Below are 21,570 nucleotides of genomic sequence, written 5' to 3' on the forward strand. Positions count from 1 at the left end.
TAATAAACCTTACCCCCATACATACACTCAAGTATACGAGACAAAAATTTGTTTATTTAGAATATCGAAACATTTTTTTTCCAGATGTAAAACACGCGTAACTATAAATATCACAAAACGTTATTTCTTAAAAAACGAGACCATATATAAACGAGATATTTAGGGCGAAATATGTCGACCCTCGGACGATTTCAGTTTTTGCGTCTGCATACCGTCGTAAGCGATGGTGAATACTGATTTTTTCTCGAGGTAGCTACCTTTCTTTAATTTTAAGCTGCCGTACGGTCCGCCAATTCCCGAATCACTGTCGTCGTCGTCGTTAGTTGTAGTATCGACGTCGGGTAGTGGTCGATCCGTCTCGATTATGAACACGTGACCATCCCTATGTTCCACGATGGCGCGTTTCTCTAGTTTCGATTCGTCGCACAAATTGTTCGAATCTAACACGGCCCCGTTATCGAACGTCGGACTAGTTCTGGATCCGTTGTTGATTGGCACTAAGAACTGTTCGATATGGTCCAAAGGTGTGCTGTACCTCTCTTTCGGGGTACTATTTTGTGACTCACCTTCTTCTCTAAAAGTTGGAGCCCTCGGCGAATGAGGGCCGTTCGGGTTTTGGTCTCTCTGACTTATTGTTCTATTTTGCGTCTCTTCCTCTAATTTTAAAGTTGTAGCACTCCGCGAATGAGGGCGGTTCGGATTTGGGTCTATCTGACCTGTTGTACTATTTTGCGCCCCTCCCTCCCCTGTAGAAGTCGTAGCCCTTCGCGAATCAGGTCGATTTGGACTTCTGTCTATTTGGCCTGTTACATTATTTTGCGTATCTCCATCCTTTGTAATAGTTGTAGCCCCACGCGACTTAGGACGGTTCGAATGTTGTCCTATCTGACCTATTGATTCTGTTTTTCGCGGCGCTACGATATTCTGAGGAGATTGAACGCCTATCCCTTCCCGGGAGCGTAAATCACGTACATTTTCATGATTATTTATTTGATCGTTGAATGCGCCAACGGCGTTCGCGTTCCGATTTGATTCGGTTTCGTTTAGGTCATACTGGGGCGCACTAGTGCCTCTGGGGTCATCCCGCCTCACTGAACTGGTGGAATACTCCCGAACTGTGCGTAGGGATTGGCTATTGCTGTGGATGATGGGACCGTGTCTTTCGCGGGAAGATATACTGGAGGGTTGCTGAATGACAATTGGGGGATTGTTCTGGTAATAGTCTTCATTATTTGGACGTACCCTTGAATTTTCGACCGGGTAATCCTGGTAGATATTATAAGTGCCGACATTTTGATCATCGGGGTGAAGTCGGCTGGGGTTGTGGTAACTATTGTTGCCTAGATTTGTTTGAAAGTCCCTGACAGTAACGGGATGCTCGTTAGCGTAGGTGGGATTCGAATAATCACTGGGATAGCTATGTTGGTTCTCCCTATTTTGGTTATTGAGATAATTCGGGTTCGTTTGGTTATCTCGATTTGGGTTTTTCGGAAAGTCCCTATTTTGGTGGTTGATATGATTCGATTGGTTATCGCGATTTGGATTATTAGGATAGTTCCTATTTTGGTTGTTGATATGATTCTGTTGGTTATCTAGATTTGGATTATTGGTAAAATCCCTATTTTGGTTGTTGATATGATTCGATTGGCTATCTCGATTTGGGTTTGGGTTATTGGAATAGTCTCTATTTCGATTATTCTGATAATCAGTGGGATGGTTCGGTTGGTTTTTATAATCTTTAGTTGGGTCATTCGGGTGGTCCATTCTTTGACTCGTGGGCTGTCGGTTCGATCCGGCAGCAAATTGGCCGATAGGAACGGCAGGTACTACTCTTAGACCACCACCGCTATTCAGTTCCTGTTGATGGTAGGAATTGGTAGCGGCCCTTTCGAAAGCCACGGGCGATACTCTATTTTGATCTTGGTGTCCTAAAGTGGTAACTACATTCAAATTCCGACCACCTTGTCTTTGGTGACTTCCTTCGTCTTGATGATAAGACGAGTTTCTGACTGGATCAGGGTCTCTATAAGAACCGTAAGGAGGTTCAGCGTGATGTCGAGAAAACCTCAAACTATTAGGTTGGGTGGGGTTTTGGGCGTTCGCTTTGGGTTTTTGGGAATGGGAGTTGAGAGAATGACTTCTCAGCTCAGCCTCATTTTCGCGGATGGCTTTTTGCTGCGTGTTGTACAAATCCGTCTCACTGACGCTTCTGGGTAGGAAATGATCATCCGGGTAAGGTCGATCGTAGCGGGTCTCTTTCGGGGGACTTCTAATGTACATTATCTCCGTTTGTCTCGGCTCGTGAGGTCTCAGGTCAGGGTAGTCGTTGTACCTGGTTTCTCTAATCCGGTCATCCGCTCCACGACGCTCCCTCCTTCGGAAATCGTCCAAATTCCGTCGCACCACGATATAACCGTTTTGCTGCCTGCCTTCCCCTTGACCTCTGCGACCATCTTGAAGGACGTATTCGGTAGAAACCGTTTGGGCCCCTTCCCTTTCATAGTTCGGATCGAGCCGTAAATTCGCCCCGGCGTACATGGGCCGGTCGTCGAGTCTTAAGGGTTCGCGAGTAACGTTCGATCTGGGGCTTCCCCTTCTGTCGCGATGAGCCTGCATTTCTTTCGGTTCGGTCTCAACTCCCGGAGTAAATGCTTGCTGGTGTTTTTTCAGTAACCGACCATTACTGTACACCCAAGTTTCATTGTCATCCTCCCACGCGTTTTTCACAGAGTCGCTAAGGAAGAGCTATTATTAGACGGAATTCGAGAAACGACATTTCACCAATATAAAGGTCATCAACGTACTGTCCGTCTTGGTGGTCTTTAAGAATGATAATTTTATCCTGAGGCGTTACCCTTGACATTTCCTTTTTAAGCTTGTTGCTGTAGATGATGGTTAAATAAAAATTAAGTTGAGGGAACTCATTCTCGGCTTTTCAACCGCTTCAAAACCAAAAACTCACCCAATTAGACGAACGCAACAAAAATAGCAACAAATGAAAATGATAATTATGATAATAAGTATGATTAGAACGATTAAAATCCAAAATACGGTAGCGTATTTAGCAGTCGTAATTGGTTGACCCTACAATAAAGGAAGTTTGGTTCTTTTTTCAAATACGCAATATTCTTCCGACAAATACCTCCGTCTCGTGTCCGGAGCTAGACTCCTTGGGCCGCAGCATACGACTCAGAATCTGTTCTAAGTTCGTTACGTTAACAGTCGTGGTTAGAGGGTAGGCAATCCAAGCTTCCACCAAAGAACTAGGAAAAGGAATTCGAGTCTAATTCTATACAAAATCATAATAACATATTGCGCATCTTACTTTTTTTCACTACTGTTGAATTTATTAACGGAGAGGATATTCGTCTGAGTTCCGGTGATCTCGGACAATCCCTGGTTGATAGTGACGAGTTGTTCCTTAACATATTGTTCTTGGAAAGGCACTATGAAGTTGATTGTTCGATTCAGGTATTCCTATTACGAGAATGCGTCGCATCAGCTAGGCATATATTGTAAAGGATGATATTAAATCGGTACATATTACCTCTCCGTGAATGTGAACCTTAACGGAGGAGGACAGAGCGGGAAATCCGTGATCGTGGGCCCGAACAGTCAGCGTTATTGGCGGAATGCCTGGGATGCCATTCAAACTGCGTGTCTTCGTCAGTGGTTCGGTCAATCTAATCTCCCCCGTTCGATTGTTAATCGCGAATTTCTCTTGATAGTTGCCGTTCAAAATCTCGTAAGTTACGTTACTATTCCGCCCCGTTTCGTCGGCGTCAAATGCCTATACAATCGCAACAACAATGTTAGTCCTTATGGATACGTTCATTCTAGGATTCTGTATGTAAGAGGATGCGAAGCGCGCCGTAAAGCCTGATAGAGGGAAACGGTAACATTTGGGAAATAAGGGGTGAGTCCCAATTCCCTGTGTTTTGGCTAAAACGTGACTCAACCGGAAGTGGCTAAATTCTAGATCGCGTCCAAATTCGTTTGGTCGATTAAAAAACCGAATAAATTTTAGACAGCATCGATGCAGCCAAACTTGGTTTCGTCAAATTCTGCTGGAATTATGAATAAGTTCTCAACTTTTAAATGTAAGACCAAGAATGGTATAAATAAATACATTCTTGGTAAGACACAAACATTTTAATAATTAATATTATGAATGATATTCATTTAATTAATTGATTATTTCAAGTATTATTATATACACATTTGAATATTTACTGTGTGCGATAAGTCTTAGCTTAAGCAGACTTTTTTTCGAGTACTCACAGGATGGTGTCTAAACAAAATAGTCGACCTAACTGTCCGAATATTTAGACAGCTTGGAAAAATAGTCGCCTTCCAAGTCTACTAAAAAGGTTGGATAAGAATTTGGACGCACTCTAATATGGCCTCCAAGCCCGTGACGTGTTGTTTCGATTATCTAAAGCAGCGGTTCCCAATGTGTTTAGCTATGGAAACCTAAATTATCCACCTAATTTTGGCGGAACCCCAACTAATAGGCGAAACTATAAAGTCCAGGGGGGTTGAAAAGATGGTAGTCACGTGACTTTGTGGAGCGCCATCTATCATTAGAAATACGAACTAATATTCATTTTATTTTGTTAATGGTGGTTTAAATTTTGATCGATTATCTAATTATTATTATTATTATTTAAAACACTTTGTAAAAGAAAAGTGGAATTTAATTAGCTGTCTGCAGTATTTGGAAGGAATAATTTTTTTCTTTAACGTCGCACGGCCACCGACTATGAACACAAGTTATCGAATCGAAGTTGGCTGTGAAAAGATAGTCATGTGATTTTGTTTTCCCATTTTAACAAGTTGATTAAGACCAAATTTACTTTATAGTTTCGCCTATTTTTGTTACTTATCTTAAAAGACTCTTGACACAAACAAAGATGGCCGCGCTGCTTATTCTCGGAACCAGGGGCGTAGGAACCGGGAGGGGCAGGGGGGGGCAATGCCCCTCCCCAGAATTATGTTGGGAGGGGCAACTAATGTTATTGCCCCCTCCAACATTTTGGTCAGTTGAAATTTTCAAAAGGCTCAAATTATCATTTTAAAAGCATATACAGTTTATAAAACCACAACTGTGTTTAAATTTCAGTCTTTTCCCGCCAATTTACATAGTAGTAAACAGTACACATGCATTCGGAGAAGCTACACTCCATTAAAAATTTAAAACCATTCTCCAGGCCACTTTTCGTTTCTCTTTGCCCCCTCCAACTTCTAGAACGTTCCTACGCCCCTGCTCGGAACCCCTGTAACCCTTTTACGGAACTCCAGGGTTCCACGGAATACCTTTTGGGAACCGCTGATCTAACCCGAACTAATGGTTTTAAAAGTCGCTCGATGACTTAGGCCTAAGGTGGTGCCTAGCTGATTATTCCAGTACGGAAGCATGGGAATTTAGCCTTGGCAGAACCGAAACACTAAAGCCTACTACGAATGGCCCAGCCTCCCTCGCTGATCATCCTTCAAATTTACATTATCGGATTAGGATTATTATTCGAGACTTACTCTTATAATGAGATTGTCGTAGAATGTTTGGCAGTCTGATTGAAGAACGGCGTCGTAGCGAGGCTGGCTGAAGACGGGGGCATTGTCGTTCGTGTCCGAAAGTTCAATGACCAATTGAGTGCTGTTGATATTGCCCATTCCTTTTTCGTCAATGGCTTCGACGGTCAGCACGTACTCGGACGCTCTTTCACGATCGAATCCCTCGTCACTTAGAACAGTCACCTCTCCCGACCCGGAATCGATATTGAAACTAACCCCGCGATTAGCGGAATAAGTAAGAGCTTCAAACAGGTGGAGGTACGCTTACTTTTTGGCCATTGCTCCCCTCAATTTGTAGACGACATCCCCGAAAGAACCACTGTCCTTATCGGTCGCCTTCAAGAAATAAATGAAAGTTAGAGTAAAGTTTTGCTAAAATTCACTTGGCAATTGTACTTTTATAGTGATGACCGGTGTTCCGGGTTTAACTTTCTCCGGTATCGAAGCGACGTACTTAGCTTGGGAAAATTGTGGAAAGTTATCATTAACATCCGTCACTTTAATCTTAATTAGAGCGCTGCTTGTAAATCTCTGTGGCGTGTTGACTTCCTTGGCTATAATCTATCGATTTAATTAGAATTTTTGATAGGGACTGTAAAACCGGGGTGCCCAAATTTAAAATTTAATAGGATAAGCCAGTAATCCATACTTGGAATGCTTATCCTGCCGTATCGCGTATGGTAAGATCACTCTGATGGCTTTGGCCCCGCCTACGAGAGAAAAAATTGCCATAGTGACGTCAAAAAAACCGTCAGCCACATCGAGACGAAAATCTGAAGCGATAAGCATTCCAAGTAGAGGTATGGATTCCTGGATAAGCATATTGCAGATGGAAATTAGCATTAAAGGAGAACTGTCACCAAAACCAAAATTTACGAGGTTTTTTTACAGAAAGATAGAAAATATATTAATAATTATGTCCCTGAAATTTTATAGTTATTGGAAAATTATTTAAAAAGTTACGCTACTTTTTCCGCGACCTACATCAAACGGCTTCAAAAATTTCAGAAATCGCGGTTGAACCTACGTGCAGCGCCAAAAGAATGAAGCGGCAAAAATTTTAGAAAGGGTGGCGTGTAACGGTGTAAGGCATATTAAAAACACGATTAACTACAATCTATCAATATAACTAGGTTAAAAAGCCAAGGAGAAAGTCGTAGCAGACGACAGTTCCGACCGAAAAACGATAAAACCGAGGGAAATAATATTTCGTTCACGAGATGGCGCTGCAGGTAGGTTCAACCAAGCGGTTCTGAGATTCTTGAGTCGGGGGGGGGGGGATAAAACACGAAATTTGGTTGCTTATAATAAATCAAATACTGGAAATATTAACATGAAATTTTTGTATTACCATTTTCGGTCGTTCTCTATCCATTTAAATGGATTTTAACCAATTTTACGGTGGTGACAGTTCTCCTTTAACTAAAAATCACCCATTTGGGCAACCCTGCTCTAAAGGATTTTATCCCGATACCTTCAACGTGATGGGTTCTTTCTCGTGGACGTCGTAGTCTAAAAGGCTGGGGTATTTTACTACGACGTAGAACATGGCTTCCCCGTTGGCTTTCGATGGTGTGACGCTAAAAATTCCGCTTTGGTCTTCGACGTACAACAGAAAAGTACCGTTCGAGCCCTGATCGGCATCCTTAACTACCGGCACTGTCCCTTCGTCCCACGTAACCGAGGTCATCAGAGGGCTATTCTCGGGAATGGTGCCACTAAAAATGGTAGCTTCGAACTTGGGAGGGTGGTTTTCGGTATTGACCACGACGATCGCCACCTTGGACTCGACTTCCATGGCGGGAAATCCCGAAGAAGGCCCGACCTCTTTAGCCTTCAAATATTACAGTTGGTTAAAACGTAATTCTTAAACCAATTAAGAGTACTGAAATATTTTACCTTTATAGTTATTAAAATTGGCATTGAATCCGAATACAGACTTCTTAGTAAACTGACGGATTTTTCCAAAAATATCTCGCCAGAAACAAAGTCTATTCTAAAGAAACTGCTCCATGGCGCGTCTAAATTAAGCAGATTTTTTTTTAAGACAACTACTTTTGCGTGATACGGCATAATATTTGTGCATACTTTGCAAAATTTGGTAAGAAAGGTCTCTAGGATTACCAAAGTCATAATCTTCGGCGCTGACCTTAAAGATTGAGTCACCCTTTGGGGACATAAAGAAAACATTATGTTGTATCGAAGAACCACAAATCGATGAATGCGATACGTACTGGTTTCAAACTCTCAGACAGTTGTACTACGGAAGGAATGGAGGTGAACTGAGGAGGCGTGTCTTGTACGTCAGACACGACAACGACTAAGGACGTCGTGGCCACGTTCCGGGTGTCGATAGACGTATCCTTCCACGCATTCTAAAGAAGTCAACGGCTGAATAACGACCAATTGAAGAATACGTTACGAATCATACCATTGCCAGAATGGTCAAGGGGTAGACGTTCCTTCTTTCGTAATCAACGGGTCTGACCAGGAGTATTTCTGCTTTGCTGGTCCCACGAGGGCCAAAGACGTATCGAACAGCGAAAGAATCAGAACCCTATTTCTAGTTAGATAAAAGTACTCCAGACTTCATGCAACACCGGTGCTAAAATCAGTGCCAGAAAAGAAGCGCGGTGCTGTCGTCATAAGTGCTGATAAATTTCGCTTACTCTTATTTCAAATTGGACGGCCAGATTACTGTCATCCATTTCCTTGGCGAGTATGAAACCAATAGACGCGTTGGTCGGTGTATTCTGAGACGAAAAAATGTTTCAACTTCACCTTTTATCAAAATAAATAGGCAGCGATAAACTTACCTCAGGTACTACTATCACAGGAGGTACGTCTAGAAAAGGTGAAGGCACTGAATCGGTTTCGGTAACAATAATACTGGAATCGGATTTCGTGGTCTACGAGTAGAAAATAGGACCCAACGAAGTCTTTAGTTATAATACAATTTACGTAAAATCCACGTTCCTTAACACGCTGATATTAACCTCTTTTCCATCGGTCACGTATATGGTAAAAAAGTACTTTTCCTTCTACAACAGAAATTAAAAAAGTAAGCTGTGCTACAAAATGATAAAGTCAAGCTCGGCTGCGCCGGAATCAATTTTCCAGACGCTCTAAAAATGTATAACGACCTCGAGCGCTGATTTAAGTACGACGTCCGCTTCGGTGTAGCCGGCAGATTTAATTAGCAAGAGATTATTGGCCTCGTCTCCCTCCACTCCGAAGGTCAATATTTCGGGGTCAGGATCGGAACCTTTGAGCCGGTAAATGATAGTACCTGTATAATTACGTTATTTAGAAGAAATACATTGAAAAGTAACGTTATATACACTTTCACCATTTTTGGTACTTTTCGGCAATTTAAGCACCCTCATGTTGTTAGAGTAGTCAATGTTGGGAGCGACTCCTGGAAAACCACTTTTTAAGTTGACATTCATAAGCTGGTAAGCCGGTACAACTTACCCTCGGTTACGCTAATAATCTTAAGGCAGATGAGAAGTAGCTCCAATAGCAGGCACTTCATGGTTTTCTAAAAAGGGAAAGATTTGAGACAACAGAGATAACGATTCTACATTCTAACGCTTCCCGGAGGACATTGAAACGTAGCTATGCCAGACGCCGCTTTATGTTCAACTTGTGAGCGCCATAATCGATAAAAATCATATTTAGGGGAAGTTGAATGACACGAAAAAATTTGGCTCGAAACTCGTTCGGTGCCGTAATAGTGTAGACCCAATCGATTCGCGGCAAGTCACGAACCCCGACTGCGTGATTCGGGTACTTTAGCTTCAACCAAATGTATAAGTCAATAGAACAAACACAACCAGAAACTTGAATTCAGTATCATTTATTAACGAATGTTTAACGCCGTACAAGCCACGTTTTGATTTTCATTTGATTTAAAAACAACCAACTTTAAAAACATTAAAAAAAGATCCTTGGTCAATTAATTACGACGGCGGTCGAAGAGACGTACAAACAGGAAAGTGACGATGACGCATATGGTACTGCGAACTGGGGAATAGACCACGGAGGCACCATCAGGGGGGAAAGCCGCTCCACTAACGAGGTTGCTGAGAGTGGTACTCAACGGATCCGGGGTAGTTAAGAAGCGCAGCTCCGAGTGGTCGTTGTCAACGAGACCTTCGTCTAAGAAAGAAGCTTTGGCAATCCGCTCTCCGAACGAAGTTGATACCACAAGGCTGCCAGATGTAGTAGAGAATGGAGCGGGGCTGGTTAAGAACTGTTCCAGGTCGTTCCGTACGTGTTGCCCCACTCGAAAGTCATCATTGTCGAGCGTAGCCAACAGGCTGACCCTATGCAATCTAGCGACGTTTCTTTCGTGGTTAGCTCTAGCATTGGCTCTTTCGAGGGGAGTTCTAGCATTGTTTCTTTCTTTGATCATTTTAGCTTGGTCCTTCGCTGGACGTTCGTGTTGGCAATGGACCTGTAAAGCTAGAGTTTTAGATTCATGGATTTAAAACAATGAATGATACGAAATTCAACTGGACGAGAGAATTGACGTAAAAGAAAATGACTGATCATCGGTACGTGATACCGTAAGCTATTAGTTTGATGGAGGTGTAAAAAGCAGGACGACACTGACAACCATTATCCATTATCTTTGACAGGAATTTTCTATTTCCAGGAAATTAAATAGCATACTTACAAGTGCCAAGCACGCAACAAGCAACAAAAACTTCCCCAACAGCATTGTTTCGCGGGTAATTGCAGGACTTCCAATAACGCTCTCTCACAAACAACTTCGAAGTAATGTGCTTAATTATACGATGTACATTCATTTTATAACGCTCCCCGGCCACATATTATAGAAATTTAAAACATATTATAGAAATTTTTTAAATTTAAAACATATTATAGAAATTTTTTAAATTTAAACCATATTATATATATTTTTATTTAAACCTACTATGTTACACGTTTTTATTATCTTAAATTGAAAATAAGTAAATCATAATGTGTAAAAAAATAAACCATATTTTTTTTAAATGCTACAAACTTGACCAAAGGACAGGAATGAAGTCATGGCACGTGGAAATAGATATCTCAACAAACGTTTTAGCTGAGTTGGAAAATGGGACCGAGTTGGCGAACAACTTTGACGACCTTTTTTAGGAATTGAATATTGGCGAAAACATATTTGCAATTTAGTAATTATGGGAAACGCGTTGTCTAAAATGAGATTCTCGACTGCTAAAATATATTATTAGCTACGCCAGTGCCAATGCATTGCATTTCTAATAAACGTTCGAGTTTATATTTGCATAGCAGGTAAGCAAATTAAGCTACTTTTGTTTAGATGGTTAAAAAATGTTTAATAGTATTATTTTATTTTTGCACGTAATTTTGTTGTAATTAACATATTCGCCATGGTAATTTTCATAGGAAAAACTTTATTGCTTAAGGTATATTTCAGTTGGTAGTTTTCGAGATAGTTCTATCGTATTTTGATAGGTATATGGGTGCACGGTCATTTTAGGTAGTTCTAAATTTAGGTTAACAATTAAGAGTAAGTGAAGCAAATAACTAACATTTAACAGAATTGCATTCACCTTTTTACCTTGGCCGAGGCTTAAGCATAGTTCTATCGTATTTTGATAAGCAAATAACTAACATTTAACAGAATTGCATTCACCTTTTTACCTTGGCCGAGGCTTAAGCACCTCATTTCCGTTAACTACCTGTTGGCGGGAAAGAAGGTAACTGTTTAAGAAGAATGTAAATGTAGAATGAATAATTTAACGTTTAATAGCCTGTTTAATCACGCTATTCACTAGCCACGGTCACAAGACGGTTATAAATCCACTAACTAAATTAACAGATTACCGAACCGTGGGATCAAAACAGTTTCGAAAGTCACGATGCCACTATAGTTTGGACACCTAACAGGGGCGTAGGAACGTTCTAGAAGTTGGAGGGGGCAAAGAGAAACGAAAAGGGATCTGGAGAATGGTTTTGAATGCATGTGTACTTTTTACTACTATAGGTAAACTAGCGGGAAAAGACTGAAATTTAAACACAGTTCTATAAGATTTATATGCTTTTAAAATGATAATTTGAGCATTTTGAAGATTTCAACTGACCAAAAAGTTGGAGGGCGGAATAACATAAGTTGCCCCTCCCAGCAAAATTCTAGGGAGGGGCATTGCCCCCCTGCCCCCCCCCCCTGGTTCCTACGCCCCTGACACCTAAAATAGTAAAATAACCCGATACTTTCGATTGCTTATCGTGACGTAAGAGGTTGTTGTATTCCAAAACGTACAAAAGCCGTTTGAAATTAATCAATCAAATGGCAGATAACGATAATCTTGTACGTGCGTTTAAAACAACTTAACGCTCATTAAACATATCAGAAAAACCCGGTCGTTGAACACGTTAATTTGATACCTATATAGTGACGTTACAACCAGGGTATGTAGCCTTGAGCTTTATTAGGCCCCCGATCTTGCTCAAGACTCTGTAAATGAAAAAGGTTCAAAGGTGGTTTACATTTAAGCCATTGAAGGTGCATTTATAAAAGTGGTTCAGTTTCTACACTTTTACGGTTTAGGTTTTCGAAAAGGCTTAGAAGGGGTTCAAATACAAACCATCTAAGGAAGAGATTACAGAAAAGGTTAAGAGGGGGTTCAAATATGAACTATGAAAGGTTAGGATGGTAAGAAAGGTTTATCGGTTTTGACTTCAAGAGGGTTGAAAAATAAACCGGTCAAAGAATAATTCGATAAACTGGTTCGGAGAGAAAATAAATGTGATCCATTGAACTTTAAATTTCAAAAAGGGTCGAATAAAATCCGAGATCAATCACCCGATATCTAGGACGGGGCCATGAACCCCTAGACTTAAGCCTACTGAGCCTTTTGGTTAATCCGTCACTGAAGAAGCAAAATTAGTTCAACAACTGTTACGAGTTCCTGATACGTAATATCAGGAAACTAACTTTTGAAATGACTAAGGAAGACTATGATGCCCTTGATGATTCTCATAGATATGAGATTTGCCAGCCAATGATTTTGTGAAAAAGCGCTTCATCTGTCTTTCGACGTAGTTTAAGCCCCACCAATTTCTCCATTAAAATACCCGCTCTCTGGCTTTTGTGATAAACCAGGATACACGAACATCATCGAGTACTTGGCATTTTTTGAAGTAATTGGAGTACCAAAAAATTGCATATTCGGGTACCCGATTACTCCAATAAGCTGCTCTCTAATCCTCGTTGCTTCAAAGTTACAACTTTTTGGGGGCAATAAACGGTACCTACAAAGTTGTGGAAACTGTGGTTCATTTAAATTAAAGGAGTATTTTTCAGCATTGAAAGTTACTTTATACTCCTTTTAAACCTAATTTCATAATTACTTGAGTAAAACCAGCTCCTAATCAAGTACTCGATAACCCGACTCGTTAAAAATATTACTAGGTTTTTTTTAGTTACCAGACTCGACTTCAATATTGCTCGACTCGAATACTCGATGAAAAACAAATGATACTCGATAACCGACTCTATTGAATAAAACCACTAATCGCACAGCCCTAAGGAAAGGTGATTGGACGATACTACTGGTAAAGGGCTTTCCATTTCGTTATCGTGCACCCGACTTTTAAAAAACAAAGCCGGCCATACAGTTTTTTAGGTTTCTTGTGAACCGCTTTGGGTACATTAACATTTAAATAGTTTTCCATATAGTTTTGAGCCCGGTATTTAATTTAAAGGTACATTTAGTTCCCCATATTCATTAAATCATCAACATATCTCAATCGCATTTAACTAATTGACATCATCCCAATTTAGGAAACTAGATCAGGGAGATTATTGTAGGCGTAATAGCGACGTCTAATGATATCCAACAGTCGCAATTCATCAGAACATGCTAAGTGTTCTGAAAACGTGGCTGCAATACATTGCGTATAAATCTGGAATTTTTTCGAAGTAGTCGAAGGGGGCCTCTCCATTTACGAGATAGCATCTTGACCCCCGCGAGGGACTGAGAGAGAGAGAGAGAGAGAAGAATTTAGGTTCCGACCCTCCCATTTATGGAATGCTTTATCAAACATTTCAGAGGCGTGCGATGTCAACGAATGAAAAAGGACCTAGCAGTTGTACCGTTCGCGGCAGGCAACTAACTGTCGGCGGCCGGTGAGACTCGCCGAACTTAACTGGCACGAAAAAAGAGGGTCGAACCGCTACACCTGACCCACATTTCTGCCTCTTCCTTCTCCGTACATTGTTTTACTTCGCTTAATGAAATTTACGTAGTATCATCTAAACGCCCGTAATGAGGTTACTACTACAGTCCATTAAAAACGTAGTAAACTCGTTAACCCGTGAAGATAACGCCACCAAGGTTGCGCCTATATTTACTACTTTCTTATCTCGTTACGCCACTCCTGAAAATAGAATTTTTTGTCTGGCTCTAAACCTTGCGTCTCTACTCGAAATTAATGTGACCTGAGCTACTGAAGTGGTCGAAATTTATCATTAATAAAAATCGCGAAACTTAATAAATTTGGTAGTAGATGGTGTTAGCTGTCTTCCGTTTTTAATCGCCGCATTTTTAAATAAAAGGAACCGCACTGCAACAAAGATCTCGCACTAGCTCTACGTGTTAGTTCACGCTCAAAAATCGAACCTTCATCTTTGGTCGCAAATAATTTGAAGACAGGGTTGTCATGTTCTTCTTTGCTACCATTAGGGTTCACTATGGCCGTCATTTCCGCCATTACCGCTTATGGCAACCATTCTCGCTCAATCATGTACCAGAGTACTTTCTCCCTTTTGAGTCTGAAGGTGCGAAGGCTTCGCTTTATTTTAAATATGATTCTAAGCCTTTTTCATTTAGTGGCGAAATATTAAAAATAAAACTTTTCTACACAAAGAAATAATGATGTTTCTATGTTGTGTTAATATTCCTTTTAGAATAATGTCATATTTTGAAAAAAAAATACCCTATTCACGTAGCTGCATACGAAAAATCGACTTTCTAGTTGGTCATTAGAAATACTTTTCTTTCTATGTACTACTAGATGTAAAGGAAATATACTGCTTGCTTGTAAACAACCATAATAATCGTGGCTCGAGGTCTAGATAGTTACGTCAGCGTGTTACTTTGAATTTTCAATTTAAACTCGAAAGTATTTGTATCAAAATAATTTTTACAGGCCCTTTAATGCTTCTCCATATTAGTGCCATACAATATATTTCACCTAGCCTAATCTAATATTACATTAGAGCGAACACTTTATCTATTGGATTATATTGTGGAAGAAAAATCCCCGCCTTTGGTAATGGTAGCGGGTGACAGTGATTTCAAGTATAGTGTATTAGCATATCACCGTCTACGAGATATTTCGATAGACTGAAGCGAAACAAATTAATAGAAAAAGCCATTTTACCCCGCGGAGTATCGTTAATGCCATATTTCAACAGCGTTCGGGATTGAGAAAACGTACCATCCTCAGATTACCCGTGTTTGACGCGAGTTCCCACCACTGAAGAAGTTGATGTCACGTAAAGAAAAAGCTTTTTTTTTTTACCAAACCAATATCAAGAGCGTACAAACATTTTCTGGGAAAACATTAGTCGCTTGGTCAAGTAAATATCGCTGGGTACACTCGGCTTTTAAGAGCGCTTTCAAACCCCCGGGGAATTGGATACAATGAAATGGCAAATATATCAGAACCTTTTCCGAGAAAAAATATAATCTTAATGTCCATCGAAAATTTATTTCCGGAGAAAAATAGTAAAGGTGTCTCTTATATCTATCGATGTCGTAAAATACTCTCCAACGTCAACAACAAAATGTCACAAGGGAAAGATTCTCCTGAGCCGATATTTTCGCGTCTTTTGATCACGAGCAATTTATGGGGAATATACTCCGGATACGATATATTTCTCAGAAATAGACCATTAGTAACGAGGAGTAGATCACTTACCCCAACGACGTTTCGGAAACTATTTAAACTATCCAAAACATTCCAGTCGAATGGAGAAAGTAAATAAAAATATCAACCGAACGACAGATCTCAAAGACTTATGGGTTCAACAACTCAATTTTTTGCCGAATCGCGACCATCAATCATTTCAACTTCACCTGCTCAACGCCAACAAACGCAAAATTGGTCGAGTAACAATTTTAAAAGCTTTCCGCGATTGCAATTACATTAGGAATAGGGTGACTAATTCGCTTAAAAGCTTCGTACAAATTGCGTAAACAACGCCAGTTTTTCTATTTCTAAGAAAGCCCGCAAAAATCAATGAAATTTAAATAAAGTAAGATTCTAAGAACGCTAGAAAAAGCGTAGGCTTCCTGCTGGTCAAAGACCTTGCAAGGAATCTTATAAAGCTAACGCGTTGACAGTGGCGTTAAGTATTTCAAATGCCTTATCGAGCCCAAAGTGGCGGAAATAGAAACTAAGAAAACGCGTTGACATCGAGAACAACTCCTCTAAGCGATGAAGCGTAGCGCTGTAGCGGTAGTTAAACGCGTTTGATATCTCACCTGTCAAATGTCGTTGAAGATCATAATAAATCTTTCTCGTACAAAAGTCCTCTCAAGCGCTTCCCCGGACAATCATCGCTTTTAATCCACAGGTCATAATTTTCGTCGACAATTTTTTATACGCTCACCGGACAAGACGTTTTTAGGTTCCGGTTGAGCGCCTTACGCTCCAAAAGCGTCCTAGCGAGAACTGACCCTAAGTTAAGCGGACAATGTAGCCCCTCAGGCCGCCGGACCGGACATAGTTAAGCCCTAGAAAAATGTTACGAGGATAATTTCTAGAAATCGATTTAGTACGCATGCGTAAGCTCGGACAGTCGGTGTCCAGTAGGTCAGCCTGAATTACGAAGCTAGATACGGCGGGGGTTAACGGACGGTACCGTCTAACGTTAGGAATGGGTACGGTTTGAGCGACTTTAACGGGGACGAAGTCTCAGCTAACACTTGGACTCATTTCGGACGGCCCTCACGCTGAAAGTACTTGGAATCTAAATTGTTCCGAAGCGAGCGCGAATTGACGTTTCGCAAGGGGAATTTTCGTTCACTCAATAATAGCGACCGCCCTGCTAGCTAGCCGAGAGCTCGTTTAATACGCTAAATGGTTCGTAGATGTATATTTACACCTAATTCTTATTTTCCCCTCTCAAAAATGCATGATAACAAAAAGGGGGAAACTTTGTTGTTGGTGGCCAGTTGCCATGGATACTCTATTCAGGACGTTTTAGTCGCTATGGGGGGGATTGAGTCACGCGCCTCGACGCGGGGGTTCCCAAGGTTCCGGGAGGTGATCTCGTACGAACTAGAGGGGCGGGCACTGCCACCGAGACATAATATTGAGGATGTCCGATTTTCATTCCGCTGACCGCCGTCCGCGAAGGACCCTAGCTCTCTCTCTCTCTCATCTTAACGTACGTCTTCGTGTGACTATTTTAACGGGGACGGTCAATACTTTCCGACTAATGCGAGGGTCCGCCGATTCGCTCGAACGAGTGGGCAGGGAACTAAGTATAATAGTCGTTTATGGATTTCCTTGACCACTCCGGAAGCGAAGGAACGTATTGGTCGGCCGCCTACTGCCAACCGCGGAAAGTTCCCTCGACTTGTATATTAACGCTTTGGTTTATCGCCAAGGTCAAACGAAGGGACTGTTCGTACTGACCTCAATTTTTAAGGGGTCGGATACTTGGTATAAAACTCCCGTACAAAATATGGATAAAACAAAAGAGAATTAGAAACCGTAGCTTCTAATTAACCTCTACGTTTTTAAGCCATTGTTTTTAAGTTTTAATAATGTTTGAAAACGTGATGATGCTACAAGAACTGAGTAGACCTAAGATGAAACTATTCTTTTCTCTAATTTTCTTTGGGTAAACATTGGATAAATAATCTACTGGACCTAAATCATAAGCAATAACCCCAATTTTCAAATGGTATCGCCCGCTGCACAGTATTGGGCACCGCTCATCTCATTGTGAGCGGATTTGTTATTATGAGCGAAAATGAGCGGTGAAAATATCTTTTTAAAAGAGCGCAAAACAAAAATTAGAGGAGTGCCAATTTTACCGCTGAAAAAAAGAGCGGAAAGAGAGGAGCGAAAATTTTACCGCTCAAAAAGACGTGAGCGTGAGCGACTCTTTGACGAAAATGCTCAACACCGCTGCATTCCTACCGAGAAAATCGAGAAACCCTTCCATTCAAATAAATAACACGTGCTTAAAAACGTTAGATGACGAGCTAAGATATGCTGATAGCTTATTATACTAGGACGTCTCAAAACCCGGAGGCGGCATTCTCGACAAAAATTTGAGCGGAGCGTGGGCGCTATGATAATCGTGAATTACGGAGTTGTCGAAGAGTTGTATAACTTTAGTAATGTAGTATTTATGTTAATTGAACATTAATACCAAAAGAAAACTAAACGAATTTTATTAAGCTACAAACAGTTTATTAGTACAAATAGTACAATTACAACATAAGTAATTTAAGTCTTTCTAGTTCTTTTTTTTGCGGATAAGCCGCTCTTATTGTTTACTTTTAAAAGCCGGTCCACTCTTTATTGTTCGCTTAAATTATATCCTGAACGGCAGTGCCTTGTGCCCCCCCCCCTCTCTTTTCTTGTCCCCCCCTCTCTCGCGGCGAAGGTCTCCCTCTCTTCCGGACATTACCGCGATTTTCCCTCTCTCTTCTCCGTCTCGTTCAGAGTCCCTTTCTCTTCTCCCCCAAGTGCGACACACACACATACCCACACACATACACACACGCAGCCAACTTTCCCATTGAAGTCACCACAGTGAGAGCTCCACTCACTCGCTTCGCTCGTTCGCTCCGCTCAATTAAGTACGTCTTTAATATTTGGGTGGAAATTTTTCGAATATCGGAATAAGCGGCACTGCCCTAAATAACCTATATTTGTTCCTCCAATAGACTTCAAATGGAAAATCCTTAAAATTATATTTATATTGTTTCATATTATCCAAAACTACGCACGCAAAAAAAGAGTAAAATGCCTGATCCCTCGTTAATATTGGACTGGTTTGGAAATATACCTAGAATGGTTATGATCGTCAGACTTCAGTTAGAGTACAACGAAATTATCGAGAGTGAAGAGGAGACGGGAAATCGATTGTTTTAGGCGGGAAAAGAGCAACCAAGTTCGAGGAAAACAAATGCTTACCGGAAAACTAAAATGGGCTTATATAACACCAATGATAGGCCTTCAAGGAATTCAGTAACCAATAAATTTCCGTTTTCTCCATTTGACTCAATTATTTTTTTTTTAGAAGCTCGTTATGAGCGATTGTAACGGGTGGGACAATTCAGTCCGCTCGTCCATTTGATTAATCAGGTGCGAGATATGTGTTACGGCCACGCCAACGGGGGGATACTTAGGGATAGGGTTGGGACACCCGTGGCGGAAGTATGACAACCACCCGTTGGGGGATTAGTGGTCGTCCTCACACGGCCATCCACAAACTCTGCCTCCCGGATGCCTGGGATTACAGGAGTGAGGCACTACTCCCGGCGACTCAATTATTTTTTTGTGGTTTTATGCAAAGTTAGCTTTATTTATTCCAGCTAGGTGGCCGAGTTACATGGCTTACATCGCGTAGGCAGGGCCCCCGATAGCGGGCCCAAGCCACTGAAAAATATTTAATTTGGGCCCCAATAGAGCCGTAACTAGTAGATAGCTATACATTTTAGGGGATAAGTAAAATATATTAAATATGGGCCCCAATTATAACTATACATTTTTAGGGAGAAGTGTACCTCGTTGGTTCCCAATCGGGCCCTCGAGGCTGTACGGGCCCCAATTATAACTATACATTTTAAGGGAGAAGTGTACCTCGTTGGTTCCCAATCGGGCCCTCGAGGCTGTACGGGCCCCAATTATAACTATACATTTTAAGGGAGAAGTGTACCTCGTTGGTTCCCAATCGGGCCTTCGAGGCTGTACGGGCCCCAATTATAACTATACATTTTAAGGGAGAAGTGTACCTCGTTGGTTCCCAATCGGGCCCTCGAGGCTGTATGGGCCCCGTTAATATATACCGACTTCCCTCCCCGCTTGTCGGGCTTGCACGGAGGAGGCTGATGGCAAGCCTTTCATGCCCCGTGAGCCAACAACTCCCATCGCTACACTATTATCGTTAGCCTCAACGAGGAAACTGGAGAACTAAAAGGAAGACTCTCGTAATCAGTGGTTAGAGAACTAACAAACGGAACGCGGAAGGAATTGTTCCCAGTTTTAACCCTGTGCCACTCAAGCTGGAATCGAATTATTCTCTCGCTGCTGGGCGAAAGTGCTAACCACTCCGCCACTAGATGTAGCTTCGGTACGGTATCTAATTGTTTTATCGGAGGCGGCCCTGGAAACGAGGTCACTGTTTGAAACTCCGTATTAAGGTTAATTGCGAGTTATAATTTAACTCCAAAATACCGAAGCTGGGAAAATAAATAGGCATATAAGCGAAGCGTATCTCGAAAACTGAACATTATTCAAAACTTGCCGAAATTTATTTTTTTTTCTGTCCTCAAAGGCTTTCATTTACAAATAACAGGAATGAGAGAATTATGTAGAGTCGCAACTTATACAGAGCGTTCTGATAATGTATGGCAGCTATATGAAAACCAATTAAAACAATTGAACGAAGGGAGAGGGTGTCGGAGAGTGTTAGCTACACGGCTTGATTAGAAAGGGCTACCGATAATTACCGGGTCTGGCCCGAAAGTTCACCCCCCCCCCCCTTCCCGAGTTGGCACTCATTAATAACGGGGCCCTTTTCAATGCAAACACGCCGAGCTCGATACGAAGAGCGGGACCTCTAGCGAGTCTATTGGGTATTAATTTCCGGCGGCCTCGTCTGCCCGCGATAGAAGTAAGCCGACTGGAATAAATTGTAAAATAATAATATATTAAGTAACGGCCCCAACCATTCCTTCTCTGGAGTAAAATTAATTTAATTTTCGCGAAATTACACGGAAAAGAGTAATGATGGTAAGGCGTATTGTTAAGGCGGTCGGTTAATTGATATGCATTAATTATATTATAAGGGTTGCCCAAAATTTATTGTTTAAGTCTTCAAGGTGAGCACGGAAAGCCTACAAAAATTATAGGAAAAGAAGAAAATTTGTAGAATTTATAGGAAATATTTGATAGAAAATTATCGAAAATATAGGATTATTTTTATTTAAATTATCGAAAATATAGGATAATTGCTATTAAATTATAGGATAATTGCTATTAAATTATAGGATAATTGCTATTAAATTATAGGATAATTTCTATTGAATTATAGGATAATTGCTATTAAATTATAGGATAATTTCTATTGAATTATAGGATAATTTCTATTGAATTATAGGATCATTTCTATTGAATTATAGGATAATTTCTATTACATTATAGGGTAATTTCTATATCATTATAGGGTAATTTCTATTGAATAATAGGGTAATTTCTATTGAATAATAGGGTAATTTCTATTACATTATAGGATAATTTCTATTAAATTATAGGATAATTTCTATTAAGTTATAGGATAATTTCTATTAAATTATAGGATAATTTCTATTAAATTATAGGATAATTTCTATTAAATTATAGGATAATTTCTATTAAGTTATAGGATAATTTCTATTAAGTTATAGGATAATTTATATTAAGTTATAGGATAATTTATATTAAGTTATAGGATAATTTATATTAAGTTATAGGATAACTTCTATTGACATTATCGAAAAATGTAGGTTAATGTCTTGAAATTAACGAAATATATAGGATAATTTCTATTGAAATTATCGAAATATATAGGATAATTTATATTGAAACTATAAAAAAATTAAGATAATTTCTATTGAAATTGTAGAAAAATATAGGATAATTTATCTTTAAATTATAGAAAAATATAGTATAATTTATATTTAAATTATAGAAAATATAGGATTTTTCTTTAAATTATCATAAATATAG

At 40.3% G+C, this 21,570-nt stretch overlaps 2 protein-coding genes across 2 annotated transcripts; both read right to left on the bottom strand.

Annotated features, from left to right (window-relative positions):
- Positions 1-9: 9 nt before the first annotated feature.
- Positions 10-9,023, bottom strand: LOC149923049 (uncharacterized). The gene is made up of 19 exons (XM_090162343.1): positions 8,924-9,023; positions 8,718-8,863; positions 8,571-8,615; positions 8,391-8,483; positions 8,244-8,327; positions 8,006-8,131; positions 7,809-7,949; positions 7,663-7,741; positions 7,474-7,595; positions 7,049-7,408; positions 5,971-6,135; positions 5,843-5,910; positions 5,536-5,785; positions 3,548-3,790; positions 3,326-3,477; positions 3,143-3,263; positions 2,963-3,084; positions 2,805-2,882; positions 10-2,734 (listed from the first exon to the last, which is right to left on the bottom strand). The coding sequence occupies exons 1-19, from the start codon at positions 9,021-9,023 to the stop codon at positions 160-162; spliced, it is 5,070 nt and encodes a 1,689-aa protein (XP_090018469.1). The 3' UTR covers positions 10-159.
- Positions 9,024-9,417: 394 nt separating this feature from the next.
- On the bottom strand, positions 9,418-10,383 carry LOC149923050 (uncharacterized). The gene is made up of 2 exons (XM_090163121.1): positions 10,256-10,383; positions 9,418-10,033 (listed from the first exon to the last, which is right to left on the bottom strand). The coding sequence occupies exons 1-2, from the start codon at positions 10,298-10,300 to the stop codon at positions 9,533-9,535; spliced, it is 546 nt and encodes a 181-aa protein (XP_090019247.1). The 5' UTR covers positions 10,301-10,383; the 3' UTR covers positions 9,418-9,532.
- Positions 10,384-21,570: the final 11,187 nt, after the last annotated feature.

The sequence above is a fragment of the Leiobunum rupestre genome, chromosome 11, assembly GCF_980474605.1.
Source record: "Leiobunum rupestre chromosome 11, qqLeiRupe1.1.hap1, whole genome shotgun sequence".
Classification (NCBI taxonomy): domain Eukaryota; kingdom Metazoa; phylum Arthropoda; class Arachnida; order Opiliones; family Sclerosomatidae; genus Leiobunum; species Leiobunum rupestre.

What these genes read in the sequence shown, in the direction of transcription:
- LOC149923050 (XM_090163121.1), bottom strand. Translation starts at nt 10,300, where the DNA reads ATGCTGTTGGGGAAGTTTTTGTTGCTTGTTGCGTGCTTGGCACTT. An exon ending in TTGTTGCGTGCTTGGCACTT is followed by an intron (nt 10,034 to 10,255) that starts GTAAGTATGCTA and finishes CTAGCTTTACAG; the next exon opens with GTCCATTGCCAACACGAACG.
- LOC149923049 (XM_090162343.1), bottom strand. Translation starts at nt 9,023, where the DNA reads ATGAATGTCAACTTAAAAAGTGGTTTTCCAGGAGTCGCTCCCAACATT. An exon ending in ACGACAATCTCATTATAAGA is followed by an intron (nt 3,791 to 5,535) that starts GTAAGTCTCGAA and finishes GCGATTGTATAG; the next exon opens with GCATTTGACGCCGACGAAAC. An exon ending in GCTCCGGACACGAGACGGAG is followed by an intron (nt 3,085 to 3,142) that starts GTATTTGTCGGA and finishes CCTTTATTGTAG; the next exon opens with GGTCAACCAATTACGACTGC.